The following is a 21,736-nucleotide window of genomic DNA, read 5'->3' as shown; positions in this document are numbered from 1 at the left end:
AAGACAAATAGAAAAAAAACAGAGCTTCTAAAAGCAGATATACAGCGATATTAATAAGAGTAAAGTTAAGAGCCCTCAAACACGTTTGAGTTGGAGAAGAGAAGGGCTTCTTGAACTTTGGGTCTCCTCTTGAAAATCTGGAAGACTTGAAGGCAGGAGGAGACTTCTTTTAATGCTGGGAAGAGTCGGTTGAATGGAGTTAATGGCCCTCTTCCTTCTTTTCTGTTGAAATCAGTTTACAGAGAAAGGATGCTTGATTTCTTTGAGTGGAATGGTACTTCTCTGCCTTGCTACAGTCCTCTGTGGCTATTTAAGCCATCCCCCACGGAAACTAGCCGTTAGACACATTTTTCTGCCCCTTCTGCACACTCTGCACATCCTGACAATGTGTCCGTTGGGGTCGGAGTCGAATCGCGCGATCTGGAGTCGACTCGGCTGTAACAGGAGTCGACTCATGCTTTTTTGGAGTCGGCTCGGCAACTGTTCCGAATTTGAATTAAAGTGACCTCCTCGACTGGGAGTCGACTCGATTTAACCCGGAGTCGACTCGCCAAAAACTGGAGCTGACTTGGCATTCTTGGAGTCGGCTCATCCCATGAAATTCATGGAGCTATTTTTCAACTTGGCCCACTCGAGTCGACTCGACAGTCCTGGGAGTCGACTCGGCGCTCAGAGCCCGAACTCCCTATCTTCTGTCTTTTGGCTCGTCCAGTCTTGGAGTCGACTCGAACTGTTCCGGAGTCGACTCGGCTCTCAGTTTCCGAAACTCAGTCTTCTGCCTTTTTGGTGTAGCGCTGCCTTGGAGTCGACTCGAACTTTCTTGGAGTCGACTCGCGTCTCAGAGACACAAATACTGTCTTCTGTCTTTTTGAGGTCGCGCTGTCTCGGAGTCGACTCGGCCTTTGCGGGAGTCGACTCGGCCCACAGTGTCCGAAAGTTGCTCTCTGACTTTTGCCTTGTATTAAACTGAGAGTCGACTCTCACTTTCTTTGGAGTCGACCTGCCAACCATCGGAGTCGACTCGCGTTCCTCAGGAGTCGACTCGGCTCTCAGGGTCCAAAAACTGCTCTCTGACTTTTTGTCTGTAACTCCCTGGAGTCGACTCATACTACCCTGGAGTCGACTCGGCTAGCATCCGAGTCGACTCGCGCACTTCAGAAGTCGACTCGCTGACAGGTTCTGAGTTAGGTCTTTCTGTTTGTCTGTCTGTTCTTAGTCGGAGTCGACTCGTAATGTTCCGGAGTCGACTCGAGCCTGTGCCAATGCTTCTGATACGCTTGGAGTCGACTCGTAATATCCCGGAGTCGACTCGAGTCTCAGACTTTGGTTCATATAGACTTCTTAACTTATCCAAATTGTCTTGAACCAAATCTAGAGACTCTTAACCATAAATTTACAAGATTTTCACTGAAACACTAGATTGAATTCATTAGTAAACATAAGATATACTCAAATGCTTTGAGCTCATCAAAATCAAATAAGGTTACAATCAATCACTCCACATTTACTATTTTTAGGAATAAAATAAAATAGTCTATTACTTTTAGATAAGGCTACAAATGAGTCAGGTTGAACCATGATCCAACTAGCTTGACTCACTTAGACCTGATCCGACCTGATTTAAAGGACTCGTGGGGTCAGGTTGGGTTCTAAAATTAGGCATGTTCTATTTTTTGGATCGGATCTGGGTTTACTAAATCCCAACCTGCCCTGACTTGGTTTTGATTTTGGAGGCAATTTTGGATTTTCTACTATACGACGCAACCCGACTCGAACCAAACTTGGTACACCGTTAGGGCCCGCAAGGGTTCTTAAGGGTCTCTAACTTTCTGTTCCTTTAATCTCTTCTTATATTTGAGGACAAGAGGAATGAAAGAGATTGACTTTTGGGTACTAGTAGATGCAATTCTTGCATAACCTGCTTTCGGTGGTTTACACTCATTGGAAAAGAAACCAAGTATAGAGAATGCAAGTATAGAGATCCAATCCGGACCCAATTTGGACCCAAATTTTTTGGGTTGGGGACCAAGTTATACATGAACCCAATCCGACCTAAATGACTCGGTGCAGAAATTTTAGCCATAGATTTGATCAGTCCTGATTCGATCTTCTATTAGATTGAGTCTGGGTCCTTCATTAGAACCCGAATAGAAAACTGGGTTGGGTCGGGGTCACTCATGACCTGGTCCGACTCGACCCATTTGCACCCCTACTTTTAAAATATAAAAATAGTGCAACCACAATTTCCAACATCCAGTGGTATTAGAAATATTTTAAATTCTCTCCATCTCTCCTTAGCAAATCTCAAACCTCAACCGAAGCTGTGTATCTTGTGCCTCTAAAAATAAAGGCACGATAAGTAGTATAAGCTAACAACTCAGTGAAAATCTCCATACGAACACATCCAACATAAACAAATAAATAGAAAGTTATCAACAATTATTCTATAACAATTATAAAATTGGAATGATATTAAACTATTATCATAATTAAATATATATGCTATTGATCCGCTATTTGAATTTTATTTCTACTACTCAATAGACCATAATATCTTAAAGCATCTAATATAAACTAAATGACAATTCCTTTCACCAATAGTTCATTATGGACAATTATGATCATTTCATACTTAATTTTATTTCTGCTCAGAACAAACTACAATATATCAATGCATCACATGCAACCCATGAATGACAACTCTTTTCAATATTGGTTCACTATGAACAATTTATAATCATTTCATAACATATGTGTTTACATACTAACTTAGAAATCTAGCTGGAGGCCAAGACCAACTGTCATATGAATTAAGTTGATAGAAATGAGGTGGATGAGAATCATATGACTCTAGCTAAGACTAAATAGAGTTCGTCTGATGCATGGAGATCTAGGCCAAACAAGTGGAATTCAACCATGATGTAGAAAACTAAGCTAAGCGATTAAGTTTTAAATCGGTCTAATGGAAGACCGAGGCGAACAAACTAATCTCAGATTTCCGAAAGATAAGACTATTTTATAGACTGAATGATGAAAGACAGCAAATACAAGCTATGTTAGGATAAGCTAAAGACCAATGACATTTGAATATCAGCATGGTAGCTATAGAATGGTCGTGCTTGTGCATAGTGGGAGGATGGTAGCAGTTACCAGAAGCGTCAAGGGTAGAGACCAAACGAGAAAAGCAACCATTTGAGTGCACAGTTATAATATTTGTGGATAGTTATTACATATTAGTATAAATAAGTAGAATTGTACTATATAAGGATCCCTTCGACAATCAATCAAATTAGTTTATCTCTATCTTTATCCTTACCTTATTTATTTATACGAGAAGTGGGTGTAACTTAGCTTTCTGCCGTAGCTCAGTACTACACCCATAATGTAGCCCAATGTTACACCCATACCGCAGTCTAGCACTACACTCCTACTATACCTTAGTACTATACCTTTTCCATCATAGGCCTTATACCTCCATCCATCCCAATCTTTCTCAAATGGTAGTATGATAGTAGCAACAGTTCTTAAAGGTCAAGGCACCTAGACACATGCTATTCTCTGTCCGCTATCTCTTCCACATATTTTCACTTAGCCCAACGTTAGTGGCATGCCAGCGTATGCATCCTGACCTTACTTGGTCAAGTTTAGCAAGTTGACCTCTACCTAGGCCAACTATGCTCCTTAGAGATCTTGAATCCCTTGGCTTTCTTGGAATGGGATGGAATAGGCAGAACAAACTTTCTAGCACATCCGATGGGATACTCTATAACCATCGTCACATTGTTTCCAATGAGATACAATGTAGTCATCATCATATTGTCTCTAGTGGGACACTGGAAGGTCACCTTCATGCTATTTTTGATAGGATAATTGCATAGATGCCATCATGCCACTATCAAAGGAATCCAAAGAAGCAACTACAGAGAAAATGATTGTTATGCTAGGGCTACTTTTGGAACGGTATGCAATATCCTCGAATCTCATAGTGGGATAGTTTGAAAGACTTGTTCTCATATTTGAAAGCCAATTCATGAAGCCACAGTCCATTCCGACGAGTTCTATAGTGAAGGCAACCATGCCCATCCTTATGATGGATGAAACAACTTATCAGCTAGTATGTGAAAGTATTATGGTGCACGAGAAACTAGAGTTAGATATTTTGGGTCATGAGGAGGTAATAGCCAATGACCATACCATAGAAACCTCAAAAACTTATTGGTGAAGGTATCGTAGATGTCATGTCATTAAAGTTGCGGTAGACCGAACTATCAAGGTATGTTTCTATTGTACTTGGCCAAAACTGAAATGTGTTGGTCATGGAGAAGTTCAAAAGATTGCTAGTGAAGTCAAAAAAATCATTGCTGATATTAGTTTCTGATCATTTACCTAAGAGCGAAAGAAAAAAGTATGATATCATCTATGAGCATCACAAGGGCTGGGGGAAACCTTATCATAGGGAGCTTCTGAAAGTTTTCTATGTGGTGAATGTCCCATATGTTGGGAGGTAACATGATAATATAGGGGCCAATTTGGCTTGATATCCAACATTATGAATGGTCAAAGATCCTCATGTGGATTATGGATAGTAAGGAGCTCGATGTTATGCAAAAAATTGTTTGAATCGAAAAAGTGGTGAATTCAGTCCAAAAGTAGAGTAAATAATATTATTATTATTATATATATATATATATATATATATATATATCAGAATTTCATATGACTTTTGGCTAATAGGCCGATATAGATCATAATATTGAGAATCCTACAAAAGCTTCGGTCCATAGGCAATGTCGCCCATTCATGGTGATATTCTAATTTCTGATAGTATTCCAGTTTGACAAACTAGTTGGAAGTTGGTTGGTCAAAGCAAATGGGTTGTACCACAATACTCAAGCTTACTCACCATGGTAAAGAAAAGAAGAATGGGAGGAGGAATACGGATAGTCATGAAGAAAAAGAAAAATGAGTATACTATTGAAGAGAGGAATGCAAGACCTATTTACAGAGAAGAAGCATGCCTTATCTAAAGATAAATTAAAATCTCTATTAATGTGGAAGATAACGCCAAATCCCAATGGATTTGAAGGATACTTCAAGAAATGTGCTTGAATATTGTGTGGGTCATTTTGGTACCCAGAAGCATTCTACATGAGGAGACATGGCAAGAGAAAAAGCTCGGTGGAATCAAAAGAGACACAAGCAAATTGTTGAAGGCAGATACTTTAATAAAAGTGCAATTATCATTGAGTAGGTCAAAGCTACAAATGTGATGTTTATATTTTGCAAGTATCAAGGAGGTGACGATGGATATCTCATTAGCCTCGTGATCCTCAGCCAATGAGATGTGGGGGGCATTGATTACACCACATCTCAACAATATCAGTAGCGGCTAAAAGCAAGTACCACATAGATTAAATTAATATAATTAGAGGATATGAGAATCATATGACTCTATCTAAAACTAAATAGAGTTCAGCTACGAAATTACACAATGGTAGAGACCTAGGCCAAACCAGTAGAATTCGGTCCTAAGGTAGAAAGTTAGGCAGAACAATTAAGTCTTAAGTTAGTCAGGTAGAAGACTGAGGTGGATATACTGGTTGCATATTTCCAAAAATAGAAGACTATATTGTAGGCCAAATGAAGCGAGACAACCAATTCAAGTTACGTCAGGATAAGTTAAAGACTAATGGGGCATGACTAACAGTTGGTAATTGTAGAATGGTTGCTTATGCATAGTGATAATATGGTTGACAATAGTTACTAGAATCACCAAAGGATGGAGACCAAACATGGAAAGCAACTGACGAAGTGGATGGTTATAATATTTATGGGTAGTTATTATATATTATTAGAAATAAGTGGAATTGTACTCTGTAAAAATTTTTTTGTCAATCAATCCAATCAGTTTATCTGTCTTTTTCTTTACCTTAGTTGTTTATTCTAGGAGCATGTGTAACTTAACTTTCTATTATAACTCAACGCGATACTATTGTCGTAGCCCACTGCTATATCCTTTCCACCGTAGCCTAGCACTCTACCTCCATCCATCTCAATCTTCTTTGAATAGTGATGTGATGGTGGAAAAAATCTTTGAAGGTCAAGGTACCTAGACCCACACTGCCCTCTATCCTCCATTTGACCTATACCTTCCCATCTAGCCCGACATCGGTGGGATGCCTGCACATATATTTAGGCCTCACCCAGTCAACCTTGGTGGGGCCCTCTCTACCTTGATCAATCAAGCTCTCCGTAGACCCTAAGTATCCTAGCTTGCCCGAAATAGAATGGAAAAGTTGGAAAAATTATAAGTTAAATTCAACAAATATCTCGGGTATACTCTATAAATAATTTATTCTTGGCTTTCAATTAGTCACAATCATGTTTCTCGTCTGTAGCATGGCAATCAATAATATCACATTGTTCATCCATGATGGGGCAATTTATAGTGCTACATATTTTGCCTATGATGGGTAAATCTATAATAACATGGCTAGTATCAAGCACCACACACAACCATCTAATTATACAAGTCTCAATTATATTGCTTAAATACACCCATCATGCTCCCATTATGAAAATGCAAATATATTGTCAATTTCTATGCATAATCAAATTCACATTTTTTTTATAAATAGATGAACATATGCAAATGACACATTTATATATCAGAATTACATATACAAATAAGAACGCAAAGGGTATTTTTACCTCAATGGGCCATAGAACTCAAATCAGGATGTGCGAATCAGCTCAAAATACACTTAACATGTCCAATCAACCTAAAATCAATATTTAATATAATTAAGAAAACTAGTTACCCTCATACAAATCTGCAAACCAACCCACCTATGATCGACCACCTATCAAGCATTTTAACCAATATTTTACTAATTAATATTTTAATGTTTGATTCTTAAAACTAGCCTAACCCTACATCCCCAACCAACCCTGATCCAAAATTACATAATGAGGAGAGTAGGGTTTTACAACAATTCAAATATTCAGGTGTAGAACCCCTATGCTAGATCGCTCGTTGATTGGAATAACACACCCCTACAAGAAATAAAAACCAATGAATTAGGAAAGAATTCAAAGGGAATGAAGAGTAATGATTAAAATAAAACATAAGAGAGAGAAGAGAGAACAAAGGTAGCCGAGTGAGTTGGCAGTCCAAAATTGTTCAAATTTTAGTGACAACTAATTGGATCGAGGTGCAAGGCTCCGATCTTTAGGTAGGGGCAGTATGGCAATAGCTATCGGTGGTGAGATCCAATGAAGATGGACCAATGGTAGCAGATAACATGGTGGATTCAGGGGATAGAGATCATAATAGAAGAGGGGAAACTAGCTCAGATTCGGTGTTGGATCGAGCTTAGATTCTCATCAAGCCCTTGGCTCAAATGCATGCTAGCTAAATTTGGGGGCAAGTGGTGACAGGTAATGTTGGAGGGAACAAGAAATATTGGGATGAGGGGATTAGGTGGTGTTTGACACCGATCTTGGCTTGCATACCATCGATGAGACCATGGTGGTCCAGGACCAACCAAATGATCGTGCGTAATACCATGATCAAAGAAGAGGCTAGTGAGGAAACCAAAGTAGAAGAGAATGGAGGGATCTACAGGGTATTCAACAGATTAGGAGGGAATAAGATAGGGGAGGTGGTGATGTAAAAGAGGTTGATGTTTTGCAATTAGGAGAGAGAAGAAGATAGAAGGTGATGGAGAAGGAGTTGGGATGGGAAAGCTCAGGTACAGCCACCGGCCGAGCAACATATGCTAGTGGCTCAAGCGATGGCTGGGAGAGATTGGATTGCAACGAGAGATAGCTATTGATAAGGAATGCAAAACAAGGACCTAAGAGGGATCAGCTAGGGTGGTGTCATGTCATGGTGACCTAGGGAAAATCTTTATTGTAGCTAAGGCCAAATGGACACCATATACAACCTAAGGCCAAATAGACATTATATAGAAGTTGACCAAGGAATCACACCAGAGGCTCAATACATAGGAATTATCAAGAGGTTGTCAATATAAAGTAGGCTGAATAAAGATATGATAATGGTTCCAACTGACTAGGTGTGGCTATTGGTCTGGCATGCGGTATAGGGTTAGGCTGCTCTAACGGACTTATGTAGTGGGAGGACAGCTAGCGTCAAATACCAGAACCATCAAAAGTGTAGGCTAGATATCGATAGAAACTATCAGAATGGGTAGTTATTATATTTAATATAAATATTTGTAATTGTACTTTGTGAAAGAATCCTTTATAATCCAACTTATCAATGTATTTTTATCTTAGCTTACCTTACTAATAGTTCTCTACCTTAGAGAGTGTTAAATGATGGTGACAAAAGTCTTTGATGGTTAAAGAATCTCGACCCATGCTACTCTTGCATCCTCCCTCGACATCTACTTTTCAGCTGATCTGACATCGGTGGTACACTCACACACCTATCTTTCTCTTTCCTTCCAATCTGTCACTTTTTTCGTCTACCAACAAGTTCCTTAGCACACCAAGGCAGAACTATTTGCGCCATATTTTGAACACATACCACATGACAAATTTAGGCAATCGACATGTAATATTAATTGAAGAAAAGGGATGATATATATAAATTGTCCAAGGTAAACAGGCAAAGGGCCAAGCAAAGATCGGGAGAAAAATTGGTCTAAAGTTAATTATTTTGGTCAAGAAAGCTAAACTTGAGGAAGGATAGTGTTGGCTCTTCAAAAATATAGGCGGGAAAAATTGAAAAGAGCATGCTTAAAAGCTTAGTAGTATTTAAAAACCATTATGTAAGTGGTTTGGTGATGATAACCAACCAGAACATGCAGTCTCGGATACTTAGGAGATTGAGAAGGTATATAAAAGAAAGATGGACGATATCTCTTTCCCGAACAAATGAAGGCATTTATATTTCTGTTTCATATTCTCTTTTACTTGTTATTCTACAGTAGATTTTACAATAGTGTTGGTAGCATTGCATTTAAGGCATGCGAACTCAATATTTTCTTCTTCAAATTCCAGCAATAGACCGATGGCATGCCATGCAGATCTTGGATCGATCACCAGCCTGCAATTCAATTTTTGCTCAGAAAATTCAGAAAACAAGGACACAAGGGCCCAAACAAGTTTTGTGGCATGTCTGGAGGTGATAAAAGAAAAAGAAAAAAAAAGCAAACACTCTTGGATATAACAATTATTACAAATAGGATCTGCTGAGGAAAATGACCTAAAATTTGTCTAAAATAAGACTTGACTAAAAGTGGAACGGCAAAATAAAAAAAATGCCCCTAGATTGAATTGACCATTAGAATATTTCCAAAACTCTACTCTTCGATAATAGTATTGGAAACTATTTATGTATTTATAATTATTATTTTGTATGAGAATCAAACTCGCCCTTTACCTTAAGTGGCACGGGATTATACTATCTAAACTAAAGTTCAATAGTTACGATAAGTTTTTAATAGATCATTTTATCTACCAGCAAATCACAGACTGCCATGTGTACTTTTTGAGAACGAAAAATGATTCAAGGCCCAAACTTTATACCAACAAGTTTCCTAAACACTACCAACCACATCATATGGCAAAAAATAATTGGTGCTTGATATATCACAATCCACAACCATGGCAGCAATCCTATGAATCAACCAAACCTATTTCGCCATGTGCCCGTGCTGTTTTGTGGATAGAAATTGTTTAGTTCAAGTGTCGGTAGCCATTGAGATTAAACTCCTCCCAGATAAATACCAAACTCTCTTTTCTAATTGCCACTGACCTAAATTTCATCTTAGCTACAGTGTGTAAAATAATTTGAGCTATGTGGTGGTCCATGATTCTCAGAATAAAACAAAGATTCCAACGGGTAGAAACCCTACCACACATACTGACCTCATCCACACCACAGTTGTGTGGGCCCCGAGTCGTTGTCAACAAACACGAGTGCCACTGGGAATTTGTCACTTCATGATTCGCCGACATTTTCAGCTGTCAACACCCTCTCACAAAAACACCATCCACAAAAAGATCGTTCAAAAGCGACAGAGACAACGTAAAGATAGGTTTCACCTCCGTGGCAGACTATGATTGCATGAACTAGGTGCCCGGTGGACCACGGAAAGACGTCACCGTGATTGGGTGCACCACGGGAGGAAGGAGCATCTCAGGGTCCATCCATGGAGGGGCTACTGTCCTCTGTTTCCCAAGATGTCACAGCTTCAGATGGCTGTCAATGGTGGGCCTGCATCATGGCCTCCGGCGTTTCAAAATTTAAACACATCATGCGTCCACCGGTCGGTTGGCCGGAGGTGCCATTGTTATCAACCACTTCCGTCCATCAGCTGATCCTCGCCCTCTCACCATCAGTAGTTGAATGATTGGTGTCTGCATGGAAGACTCAATGATAGATCATAATATTATTGTTTTCCATGGTTTGATCACTAGTTGTGTCAAGTGAGGATAAATTGGAGTTTCTACGGAGACTAACATGGAAGAAAGAAAAAAAAATAATCTAATGTTAAGTGTTAGAGAGGTACACTTGAGTATATTTTTAAATATTGTTGAGTATATATATAGGGTATATCTCAGAAGAAAGTATGAATAGTTATGATCAGATAAGAAACAATGATGGCCATGATCCACGCCTGATCAATGTACTTTCTCTTTTTTAAGTGGTATAAGAAAAGGCAAAGGCTAGGTTGGATGAACCACAAACGTCCAGTCATCATGAGCATATATAAGTTATACATGGTAAAATAACATTCTTTTTGGATAGAGAAGACCTGGCCACCCTGTCCAACCCCACCCCTTCCCACCTACAAGCAAACCAAGAGACCAGGGACACTGAACCTTTTTTTTTTTCTTTGTGGCCAAAAATCTAAGAGTCCATGCCGCTCTGATTCAAATACTGACCTCTTCATCTAAGAGGCAAGAGGTGATATTCATTTTAATGATTTCAGATAAGTTTCAAAAATATACAATCACCTAACTATATACTTGATATGATAATAAGAAAATAATCAAATTTTCATTCTTAAACTAAAATTAATAGAAGATGCATGCCAGCTAAGGAAGCTGGTAATATAGTTGGTAGTTGTACCAACTGACCTAGAATTAAATCCCATCTTCACAAGGATTGGTGGGTTAAACGGTACTTGAGAGAGGGGCTATCTCAAAAATATATTAGACTTAATAGACTCATAATAATTTGCGTATGTAAATATATAGACCTATATAAATAATTCTATAGCATGTCAATGATCAAAAACATTACTTTTGTGCCTATATACAAACTATCAAAATCATAATATGTAAGCTAGGCTTCTCGAGAGATATATCACTATCTATTCTAATGCTCATATCTATATCTCACTTTATAGTCCCATGATAAGGTGGAACTCAATAAACAAAAAAAAACTGAAAAGTAAAAAAGCAAAAAGATTGGTGAGTTGTGAGAGGAAGGCTAAGCATCATGAGAAAACTATGACTAGGAAAGGAAATCCAACTTCAACATCTACATGTCAAAATGTGATATCACATGATAAATAAACAAAAAAAACTACGTGACTGAGGGTGATAATGACTTAATTTTATATGTTTGTAGAAATTAAAAAAATCATGGTTTTGGACTATTAGATATTTGGCTATGCAATAAGTTCTCAAAAAGCTCTAGAAATCATGAGTTCAAAATTTTTTTTTATTTCAGGTAATTTTTTGAATCACATTCTCTCTTTTTCTTCTCTTATTTTGTTCTACTTCTGAACTTTATCTTCTTTTTTTTTTCTTGATAATGCTAAACTTTGTCTATTAAACTTTGAACAACCAACATCCTTTTAATACATCACAACTTTTTAAAATGTTAAAAATTTATATTCATAAAAGAGGCTTGAAATGTGGTGTCAAAAATTAGAACCTCCAATTGTAACCTCAATATTTTATGAAAAATAAGAAAAATTAGACATCGAATATCTCAAGGACCCTAAACTCAGCAGCATTGGCATTCATCAAGTTTCTCATTTACATTGCAAGAGAGCACTGCCATTCATGCTCTCTTCAATCAATCATGCATGTGAATGCACCAAAATTCTAGTTTTAAGACGAATATAACCTAGAATTTGTAGAAAAATGATACGAGTATCTAAAGAAATAAATCAAATGGTGTCACACATATAAATATATTATCACTAGTTAATGTCTTCACTATAAATATCTTAATAGCAGCTAATGGCTTCACTATCATAAGATATTATTGCTGGACAATAAATATATTAAATAAAACAATAAAAACAATAGCTTTAAAACTGTGCTACCTATTGGATTTGAACCAAATTAAACAAACAACAACCCTAGCCCTTGAGGCAACTCTTTTCATACGATGTGGCAGGAAAAAATTTAGCATGACCAATCAATCACCTTCTTGCATTACTTCTGGTATCACTTAAATTGAAGACCGAGTCATCATATTAGGTAAGAGGCAAATGCAAGAAGTTCAGCTCCACACAATTTGAACCACAAACACTCCCGTCTTCATAAAAAGTGTTCGACCCACGCGTGTCCCACGATTTAAGTTGGTGGTCGTCCGGTTCACGTTGCATGCGATGCGATGCACTCTTATTTCCGCCGTAATAATTAACGACGGCGATGTCCAAGCGCCGTAATAACACAGCAAACCACGTCTGCCGTTCGAATCATCACCCCAATTCCCGGCGTCTCATTCTCGACACTGTACCGTCTTATCCGCAGTAAGTTTCGGCACGCGGTAATTCACCCCATCAAAGCTCCAGGTACCTCGATGAAATAACTTCCCAACTTTAAGGGCTATTTTTAATTAAACACGCCCACCGAAGTTGGCCGCAAAAGCGAGGTAACACCTGGCGTACCCATCAAGCCGTTGACCTTAATTTCATCGCCAACCAAACCCAACCATTCCCACTAATCCCCAACTTTAATAACATAAAAAATGAAAATTACGTTATGAATTATTAAATTACATTAATTAACAACATTATCTCGTCAACTAATTGAAGTAATTCACTATTAATACAAAGGAACAAATCACAGGCGTGCGAGTTCTGGAAACAGGGGATCCATGATGGGAAAACAGGTGGAACGCGTGCGCTTATTCACTCCGACCCGCCCCCCGCGGATCCCACCAAACAAAGCCCAACCAGTCTGCTGCTCCGTCGGAACAACATAAGCACCCCGTCGCTGTCCCAGCTGGACTCCGCGGTTGCTCGTATCAGCCGCATAATTTAAGAAGCCCCTCAAAAAAACTTAAAAACTTCTTTGCGCCCAAATTGTCATACCAAATTTTCCATGTCCACGTGTCATGTAGCTATTCGTAGGTGCGAGCGTAACCCCCGAAAGAGACAAGTCTTTTTGTGTGTCGTGGCGAGGAATTGGTGCTGCAGGCAGCTTAATTATACTGAATTTTAAAATATGTAATTTAGTACGCTGTCGATATATAAGAGCGTTAAACAGCCGCTCCGTTTCGTCTCGTTTCGATTTTACTTCCTGCTCTCCCTCTCGAACTGAGGAGAGAGAGAGGGAAAGAGGGTTGGGGGGGGGAGAGAGAGAGAGAGTGGATGGGAAGAAAGATATGAAGGAAGGGCAAGGAGAAGAAGACGTGAAGAAGAGAGAGAAACCCTAACTTGATCCAACCAAGAGAGAGAGAGAGAGAGAGGAGGAGAAGGAGGAGAGGGGGGATGGCGAAATTGGGGGCGGGGGAGGCGGCTGCGGCGGCGAAGAAGACTGGGGAGCTGAAGAGGGAGCTGAGGAGGCTGGTGAGAGCTATCGCGGAGGACGACGACACCCAGATCAAGACCTTCGACGAGGCGGCGCGGGCGCTCGCGGCGCTCCGGGATGTCAAGTTCGGCGGCAACGGGAACTCCAAGGGGAAGCGGTCGCCGTCGCCGCTGTCGAAAGAGACGAAGAAGGACGGCAAGATCGGATCTCCGGAGATCCCCCAGCACTTCTTGTGTCCGATCTCCTCCGAGCTGATGAGGGATCCCGTGATTCTGGCCTCCGGGCAGGTAAAGATCGTTAGCTTTAGGGTTTCTTCCCCAGTTCTTTGTGGCGATTACGAGAATTCGTATCGGTTAGTTTTGAAATGTTGATTTCGATATGGGAGAATGTTCTTGGTGAATCAAGATTCCGCGGGTTATGCTTCCTGTTCTTGGTGTTTTGATTGAGGTTTTAATTCTATTTGTTGTTTAGATTTCTGGACAAAGGCCCTTATCTCTGGGTCTGCTTCGTTCTTTTGTGTACCAGTTAAATCAGGGTTTTAAATCTTGGGTTGTTTTCTGTTAAAAATTTGCTTACACTTCGATGAGATTATGAGAGTTTTGGTTTGTGATTCAAAAAAAACGCGGCCCAAAATGTGTTCCAAGAATCTTTTCATTCAACAAATATTGCTGCATTTGTTTTTCTTTGTGAAATTCACAGTATATGTTAAGAACTATTAATCTTGGTGGGTTTTAATGTGAGGGTTTTTTAGTTGCCTTTTTTTTCTGGATTCAAGAATCTGAAAAGAATTGGACTATTGATTTAGTGCTTAGATTGTGATATAGAATCAATGGAAGCTGGTGTGAATCTTCCGATTCCTGGGCTCGCTTTAAGAATCTCTAGTCACAAAACTTTTTCTATTGGCTTCTACGTCTATTGCTACTTGAAGAAAGAAAAGATCACAAATTAGACTTGGTTCTAATTCTAATTCACTCTGTATTTATTCTTGTCCTCCTCCATTTCTTGAACCCTTTGATTGAAAGCACTCTGTCACAAGACTGCTGTGTACTACTCTGTTCTTCTAATCGTGTAATTATCCTGCTTCTTTGTGCGCTTCGAGTTATATATTTGGCCGTGTCTTTTCTTGCAGACCTATGAGCGACCATTCATTCAGGAGTGGCTGAATTCCGGGAACCGGACATGCCCGCAGACCCAGCAGATTCTCCCCAACACCACCCTGATCCCCAACCATGCGGTCCGAAGCATGATATCTGAATGGTGTGCGGAGCATGGCATTCCTCTGCCTGCAGTCGAGAGCCAGGAGGAAGGCCTGATCACGAAAGATGAGCGGGATGCACTCAACGAGCTCCTCGACAAGATCTCTTCATCCTCCTCCATCCCTGAGCAGAAGCAAGCGGTGAAGGAGCTCCGGCTTCTCACGAAGCGCAACCGGTCCTTCCGAGCCCTCCTAGGGGGGAAACCAGATGCAATCTCCCTACTGCTCTCGCTTCTCTCTGTGCCAGGCTTGGATGGTGATCCAGAGCTCCAAGAGGACACTGTGACCACGATTCTGAATCTGTCGATCCATGATAGCAATAAGAAGATTGTTGGAGCCGACCCCCAAGCCATCCCCTTGCTCATTGATGCGTTGAAGAATGGAACCATGGAGACTCGGGGCAACGCAGCTGCGGCCCTCTTCACCTTATCGGCGCTCGATTCCAACAAGCTTAAGATTGGTGAATCGGGAGCCATCAAGCCACTTCTGGAGCTTCTGGAGCAAGGCTGCGAAACCGCCAGGACGGATGCGGCGTCGGCCATTTTTAACATCTGCATGGCCCCTGAGAACAGGATGAGGGCGGTGAAGGAAGGGGCAGTGCATGTCGTCTTGAAGGCCATCGAGGATCAATCTCTCGTTGATGGGCCGTTGGCTATTCTTACTCTGCTATCAGGTGACCCAGACGCCATGGAGCAGATTGCTGAGAGCGGAATGCCTTGCTTGCTTGGCATAATGAGGGAGAGCGCCTGTGACCGGAACAAAGAGAATGCGGTGGCGGCTCTGTTCTCCGTCTGCATGCATGATCGGTTGATGCTGAGGGAGGTTGGGAAGGAGGAGAAGTTGCATGGGACGGTCTCTGCTCTGGCTCAGAATGGCACTTCGAGGGCTCGTAGAAAGGCTGCTGGAATTCTTGAGAGGCTGAAGAAGTCGACGCGCAGCCCGAATTATTCTTGTTAGATGAGGATTTAATCGACGAGGGAAATAAGAGGTGTAGATCGTAATGTAAATATTGCTTGCTTCTGTGACTCCAATGGTTCATATAAAACTACAGTGTTACTATACTGCTTCTCATAGGATTTAATCAAACTCCCTTGCATCATCAGTCATTGCTATGAATTATAATATTAGGCAGGCGGTATGCACCCATGTCATAAAATTATCCATCATAGATTCATAGGACAATGGTCCCTGTCAATTTAGATAACAACCACCACCACAGGTGCCCTTATGAAGTAACGAACCCGGCCGTCATTCAAACTGCCCTACCCCTGGTCCCCGATGCTTGTACTGTCGTGTCCGCAGCAAGTTCCGGAACGCGGTGATCCTCTTTGGCCACCGAATCGAGGTATCCATCCGCCCCACCCATCAAGCCATTGACCCGAATTCCATTAATAACCAATCCCAGCTTTCCCGTTCATCATCCGATCTTCTGACACCCTTTATCATATTCGTCTGCAAAAAAAAAAAAAAAAAAAAAAGTTGTTAACTATCAAATTTTGTTAATTGACAACGTTATAACGGCCCATTCCAAAATATTTTTTCACCCCTATTGAAAAGAAACTAAGGATATAGAAAAGTAAATTACCATCTCCATTAAAGCAAACGAAAATGGCGAGCCCATCCTGCCTCCATTGATATTTTCATCACTTGATCTTTGTCATAGACCGCCACCTGTATCTTAATTGGGCACTTCTGCCCCCTCCACTATCCCCTCTACTGCCCATGCTAGTCCCCCACGAGCAGATGCTTCCACATTTGCTTAGGGATAGAAACAGGTTTGGGCTAACTAGGTTCGTGCAAACTCTGGGGTCGGCCTGGATCGGACTTGGGCCTAAAATCTAAGACTTGATCAAGTTTCGGAAAGGTGAAGATCTAGCACCAGCCTGAGCACAATCCAGCCTGATGCCTCAGCAATTTTGCTCAACTCAGATTCATAGAATATGTGACTTGAGGGCTTTTCCTGACTTGACATCCTCTAATTAGGATTGAAAGCAAATCCAATTTGGATGGATATCAGTATATTGACTTGACATGCCCACTCTTTGGCCCTAATACTGCTGAATTCCTTGTTGGCGTCTTGTTCATCATCCAAAAGAGGCTAGTCAAGAAGCACAATCAGGGAGATGACTAGATGGCATTGAGTTTCTACTATAGATTCGAATCAAGCTCATGTGGATTCCGATCAAACTTGGGTTCCAGCTCAAGCCAAATCATTGAAAATCCTTTGAGCCTAGACCTAGTTTAAAGTCCAAAATTTTTCACGGGACATGATAAGAGGCAGGTGAGGCTCGGCTTGGGTTTGGCTGAGAGCGTAGCCTAGTTCCAACCCTACCTTCACAACCATGAATAACAGCTTCCATTTCACTAGCAATCACTTCACCAGTATCTCTACCAACCATGATGGCAGCATAGCCTCCATGACTTCTCCAGCTCCCCAGAGTCACTCGCTGGCTTGTATAAGAAGCATGGCCACACCGAAGGCTAGGCAAGGTCAATGGAGAGGGCGACGTGCACGGCCAAATTTGAGCTCCAGTGGATGTTGTTGGTGGTAAGGAAATCACCATCAATGAAACGGAAAGTTGAGACGAAGCGGAAACACGTGGTTTGTGCAACACATCGTTTATGTGAGGACTTGTACGGGCATGTGTTTAGTCCCACAACACACATCGATTATTCGTTGAAAAAATCTTGTCTACTTATGTAGGACTAAAAAACCAAAAATATGTCTTTTATATAAATAGTATCAGCATAGATCCAGTCCATGGCCCACATGGACTAAGAAATATTACAGTACGGATTCGTTGAGACTGACCATACATAGATTGTGGTACTTCTGATTAAATTTGAATGGATTTAGATCTTTAGCCTAACGAGAATGTTAGGACTTAAACGAGAGGAGTATGTAAGGACTTGTGAGGGCGTGTGTTTACGAGAGGAGTATGTAAGAAGCTGTGAGGGTATATATTTTCCACATCGTTTATTCGCTGGAAAGATCTTGAGTACTTATGTAGAATTGAAGAATCTAAAAAATACCTTCTAGCTAGCCTTTTGAGGAAGGTCCTGGGTTGTTACTCTTTAGTTCCTAGGGAGGGTTAGAGGGTGGTGGGGTTGGAGAAATAGGTGAGAGATAGATTGGCCAACTGCAAAAATGGACAAAGGCTGATTTATATTTTTAAATCCTTCTGAATTTGATCTGGTCCAACTAATTGATTTTTCTTCCATCCATCTATTCCACAAAGTTCATTGATCAAACGGTCCAAGTTGCACCGGATATCTTATTATTATTTATATTTTTTGTTGAAAGCAAAGTTGCATCGACCATCAAATGGTCTCATCAACGACTTAACCTGAACTCGTTTACTCCTCCCACAGGCCGCACCAATGGACGCCCTTTGCTTTCTCCTCGAGCAAGCCAAAGAGTTACATCTGGGAGTCATCGGGTAACTTGGACTGCATCGCATCACTCTATAAAAGTCCAAGAGATATTTATGAAATACTTCCCTAAACATAAGATCATTTTTCCTTACTAGATTGGCCTGCAAAAAAATTACTTGTCAGAGAGTTTCCAACGGAGACCCTCCGACGCCTAAGTCAAAATAGAGAGGCAACAGTATGGAAGGAAGAAACTTTAGTAAAGTGTGGTTCTCTATGAATAATAATGCATGATATCACATTGCATACTTGAGGTCCCTCGGATTGCCTTTTTATATAGTGGGGTCGATTTTGTCGTTACCTAGGTGTTAGATGTATGCCCTAGAAGCCAATTTGGCTGACACATTGTTGATTCTAGGGACATAATTTTGTACTTGACTATTTATTATTGAATAAATAAAAGCCATCTTTTCATTCATATTGTTTATGTGTCTATGAATCGTCCAAGAAATTAATAAGATGATGATACATATTCTCAAGAGTTGAGAATTTGAGCCATGTATCATTGGTGATTAATTTCTAAATGCTCCTGATCAATGGATCATCATGAGGACGGTGATCAATCCGATCAGTGCACAGATCACTTTCCTTCTGGATGGACGAGACTTGAGTCCACAGTGTAGGGACACTGAAGTGATAGTGCAGGTGCTTGTTAGAGAACAAGGGTACTGAGCGTGACCAAGACAAGAAGTCACTTGGATGTCTATCCACTCGTCAGTGACTTGCTTGATGTTGCAGTAGTGTGACTGGTCCTTTGACCTGCGGTGCTTCGGCTACTCACAGTGAGGTTATTGTAGTTTGACTGCACACATACATGGTCTCTAGCCATATGGGTCCATGCAGTGTAGATTGGCTGCAGTAGGTTCACTGTAGGAGTAGGGTATGTACCTATAAGGAATCTATCGACCTTGATAGAAGAGGAGTGATCCTATGTGATTTGTTAGACTGAGTTCTAAGACCTTGGCCAGGGCAGTAATATAAAGTGGAAAAAGAGTTTTTCCACTATCGAACTCAAGTCGAACAAATCTTAACATATGACAGACGATGGGGTTTGACGAGTTGTCCATGACCTCCGTCCTGTAGGGATCCACGATAGTAGGACTGTATCACACGTTAACTGCACCTAGAGGTTCATCATTCCATTCTGCTGGGTAGCCACTACATGCTGCTAGGTGTCACTGGTGGATGGTGGGACTCACAGGGATTATCTCGATGATCGATAAACCCTAATGAGTTGAGTTGGAATCGTTCCAACCCATTGAAAGGAGTTTTCAATGATATTGAGATAGAGATCACAATATATCCCACTACCAGTCAGAATAGAACCTATGGGGTCACACACAATAGAAGTATTGACCGATCCGATGGTTGAAATCGTGATTAGGAATCACAAGAAATCAATTTGATTGATAAGAAGTTGAAGAAGGAACAAAGGAAATTAATTAATTGGACTTAAACACAAATCCTACTTCGGGTAGGATTCCTAGAGTCCTAATTGGATTCGGGCTGGGAATCCTAGTTGGAGTAGGACTGGAATTCCTACTTGGAATAGGATTCCTACAATCCTAATGAGATTAGGAATTTTGAATTAAATTGGATTCCTACTTGGAGTAGGATTCCTAGAAATCCTAATTGGACTAGGACTTCGGATTCAAATAGAGTCCTAATTGGATTAGGACTAAAATTAAATACATCCTAATTAGATTAGGATTCCTTAAGTCTAAATTAATTATTAATCCAATGAATCAACATGACTTCTAATTGGATTAGGATTGAAGAGTTCAATTGAGTCATGGTTCATTCAAGTCCTAATTGGATTAGGACTAGCATAGATTGAACCCAAAATTGGCTAATCCTAATTAGATTAGGATTAAACCATGAGAGAGGCACCTAATCCTCTTTGGAAGAGGATTAGGTTAACCAAGTAAGAGGGGCATCAGCCCCTCTCCACTTGGCTAGGGCGACATGAAGAGAGGGGGCCGGCGCCCCCTCTTTGGCAAGTTGTCTTGGAGCTCCTAATTGTTAGGAGCTCCACTCCCTTTAAAAGGAGGCTAGGGCCGGCACCCTAAAGAGATCCATCCCTCTCCTTGCAGCCGTGGCCTCCTCCTCTTCCTCCTTGGTCTTCAACCGAAAGCAAGGGAGCAAGAAAGATCTCTTGGCGGTCCTCTTCTTCCTCCTTCGTTTGGGATTCGAAGCAAGGGAAAGCAAAGGTTGCATCTAGCCTTCTTGTTCTTCTTCAAGATCCCTTCTTCTTCCTCCTCCACTCAAGCACAATCAAGGGTTGATTGAAAGAGAGGAGATCAGCCATCAAAGCTATCTCTGCAAGGGAGCTAGCACCCCGGTGAGATAGAAAGCTTGGATCGGATCCTGCTTCGTGTGGATACCCGTAGAGGCTGGACGTTTGAACGGCTTCAAGCGAACCCTCTTCCAAAACCACGAATTCAGATTTGCGGTGATCATCTACCCGCGCAAGATGAAGATTTGATCTTCCTAATAGTTTTAAAAGTTTTAATTCTTATCTAATTACGAAAGGTCTCGAAACAACGTTCATGCGATGAACGTCGAACCCGTGCATGCCGATTCCGCTGCCATCTGAAAAAAATTTTGAAATATCAGCGGCATGGGCGGGTTCCCAACAGTGGTATCAGAGCCTAGGCTTCGTAGATTAAGGTAAGAATTAAATATCTAAAGGCATATTAGATCTGAAAATTGAATGATCATGCATGCTGAAAAATTCTGCATGCAGATTTTTCAGGGGTGCTGATTTTTTGCATGCTGATTTTTATGGGATAAAATGATGATTCTAATTGCGTTGTTAATGAGATTACAAAGTTTAGAATCATGATTAGCATGATCAGCGACCTATGTCATGATATAATCAGTTAGTTTTCAGATCTGAAAATTATAATTGTTGCATACGGTGATGATCATAGGATTCAAACCCTTTTGGTATCAAATGTAATGACCTGCGATGTGATCTGCGATGTCATGTAATTTTTCAGATGCTTGCATGCATCTTGTTTGATGTTTTGAGAGGCCTGCGTGCCTCCTAAAAGGAGATGTAATTTATTTTTATTATTATTTTACATCTGGTTGTATTTCTGTGATGTGATGTACATCAACGATCAAGTTGAAGCAAAGGCATGAGATGAAAGGTGATCTAAGCGGTTGATGGCGATGGGATCAAGAGTTGATCAAGGATCGAATCAAGGAGGCTTGGAACCAATTCAAGAGTTGAAGACCACTTGATCGATTGATGTGCATGTGCTTGTAATACGACCTAATTAGAATCCA

At 40.7% G+C, this 21,736-nt stretch overlaps 1 protein-coding gene across 1 annotated transcript; it reads left to right on the top strand.

Moving 5' to 3' along the window:
* The first annotated feature begins 13,651 nt into the window (after window positions 1-13,651).
* On the top strand, window positions 13,652-16,096 carry LOC103722515 (U-box domain-containing protein 9-like). Its single transcript, XM_008813104.4, has 2 exons — window positions 13,652-14,042; window positions 14,885-16,096. The coding sequence occupies exons 1-2, from the start codon at window positions 13,716-13,718 to the stop codon at window positions 15,965-15,967; spliced, it is 1,410 nt and encodes a 469-aa protein (XP_008811326.2). The 5' UTR covers window positions 13,652-13,715; the 3' UTR covers window positions 15,968-16,096.
* Window positions 16,097-21,736: the final 5,640 nt, after the last annotated feature.

This window comes from Phoenix dactylifera, chromosome 14, assembly GCF_009389715.1.
Source record: "Phoenix dactylifera cultivar Barhee BC4 chromosome 14, palm_55x_up_171113_PBpolish2nd_filt_p, whole genome shotgun sequence".
Taxonomy (NCBI): Eukaryota; Viridiplantae; Streptophyta; class Magnoliopsida; order Arecales; family Arecaceae; genus Phoenix; species Phoenix dactylifera.
Note: the sequence above shows the minus strand (reverse complement) of the source record. Positions and strands in the feature narration are given on the sequence as shown.

Coding starts and splice junctions, on each gene's coding strand:
- LOC103722515 (XM_008813104.4), top strand. CDS start 13,716: ATGGCGAAATTGGGGGCGGGGGAGGCGGCTGCGGCGGCGAAGAAGACT. Junction 14,043..14,884: donor TGATTCTGGCCTCCGGGCAG/GTAAAGATCGTT, acceptor CTTTTCTTGCAG/ACCTATGAGCGACCATTCAT.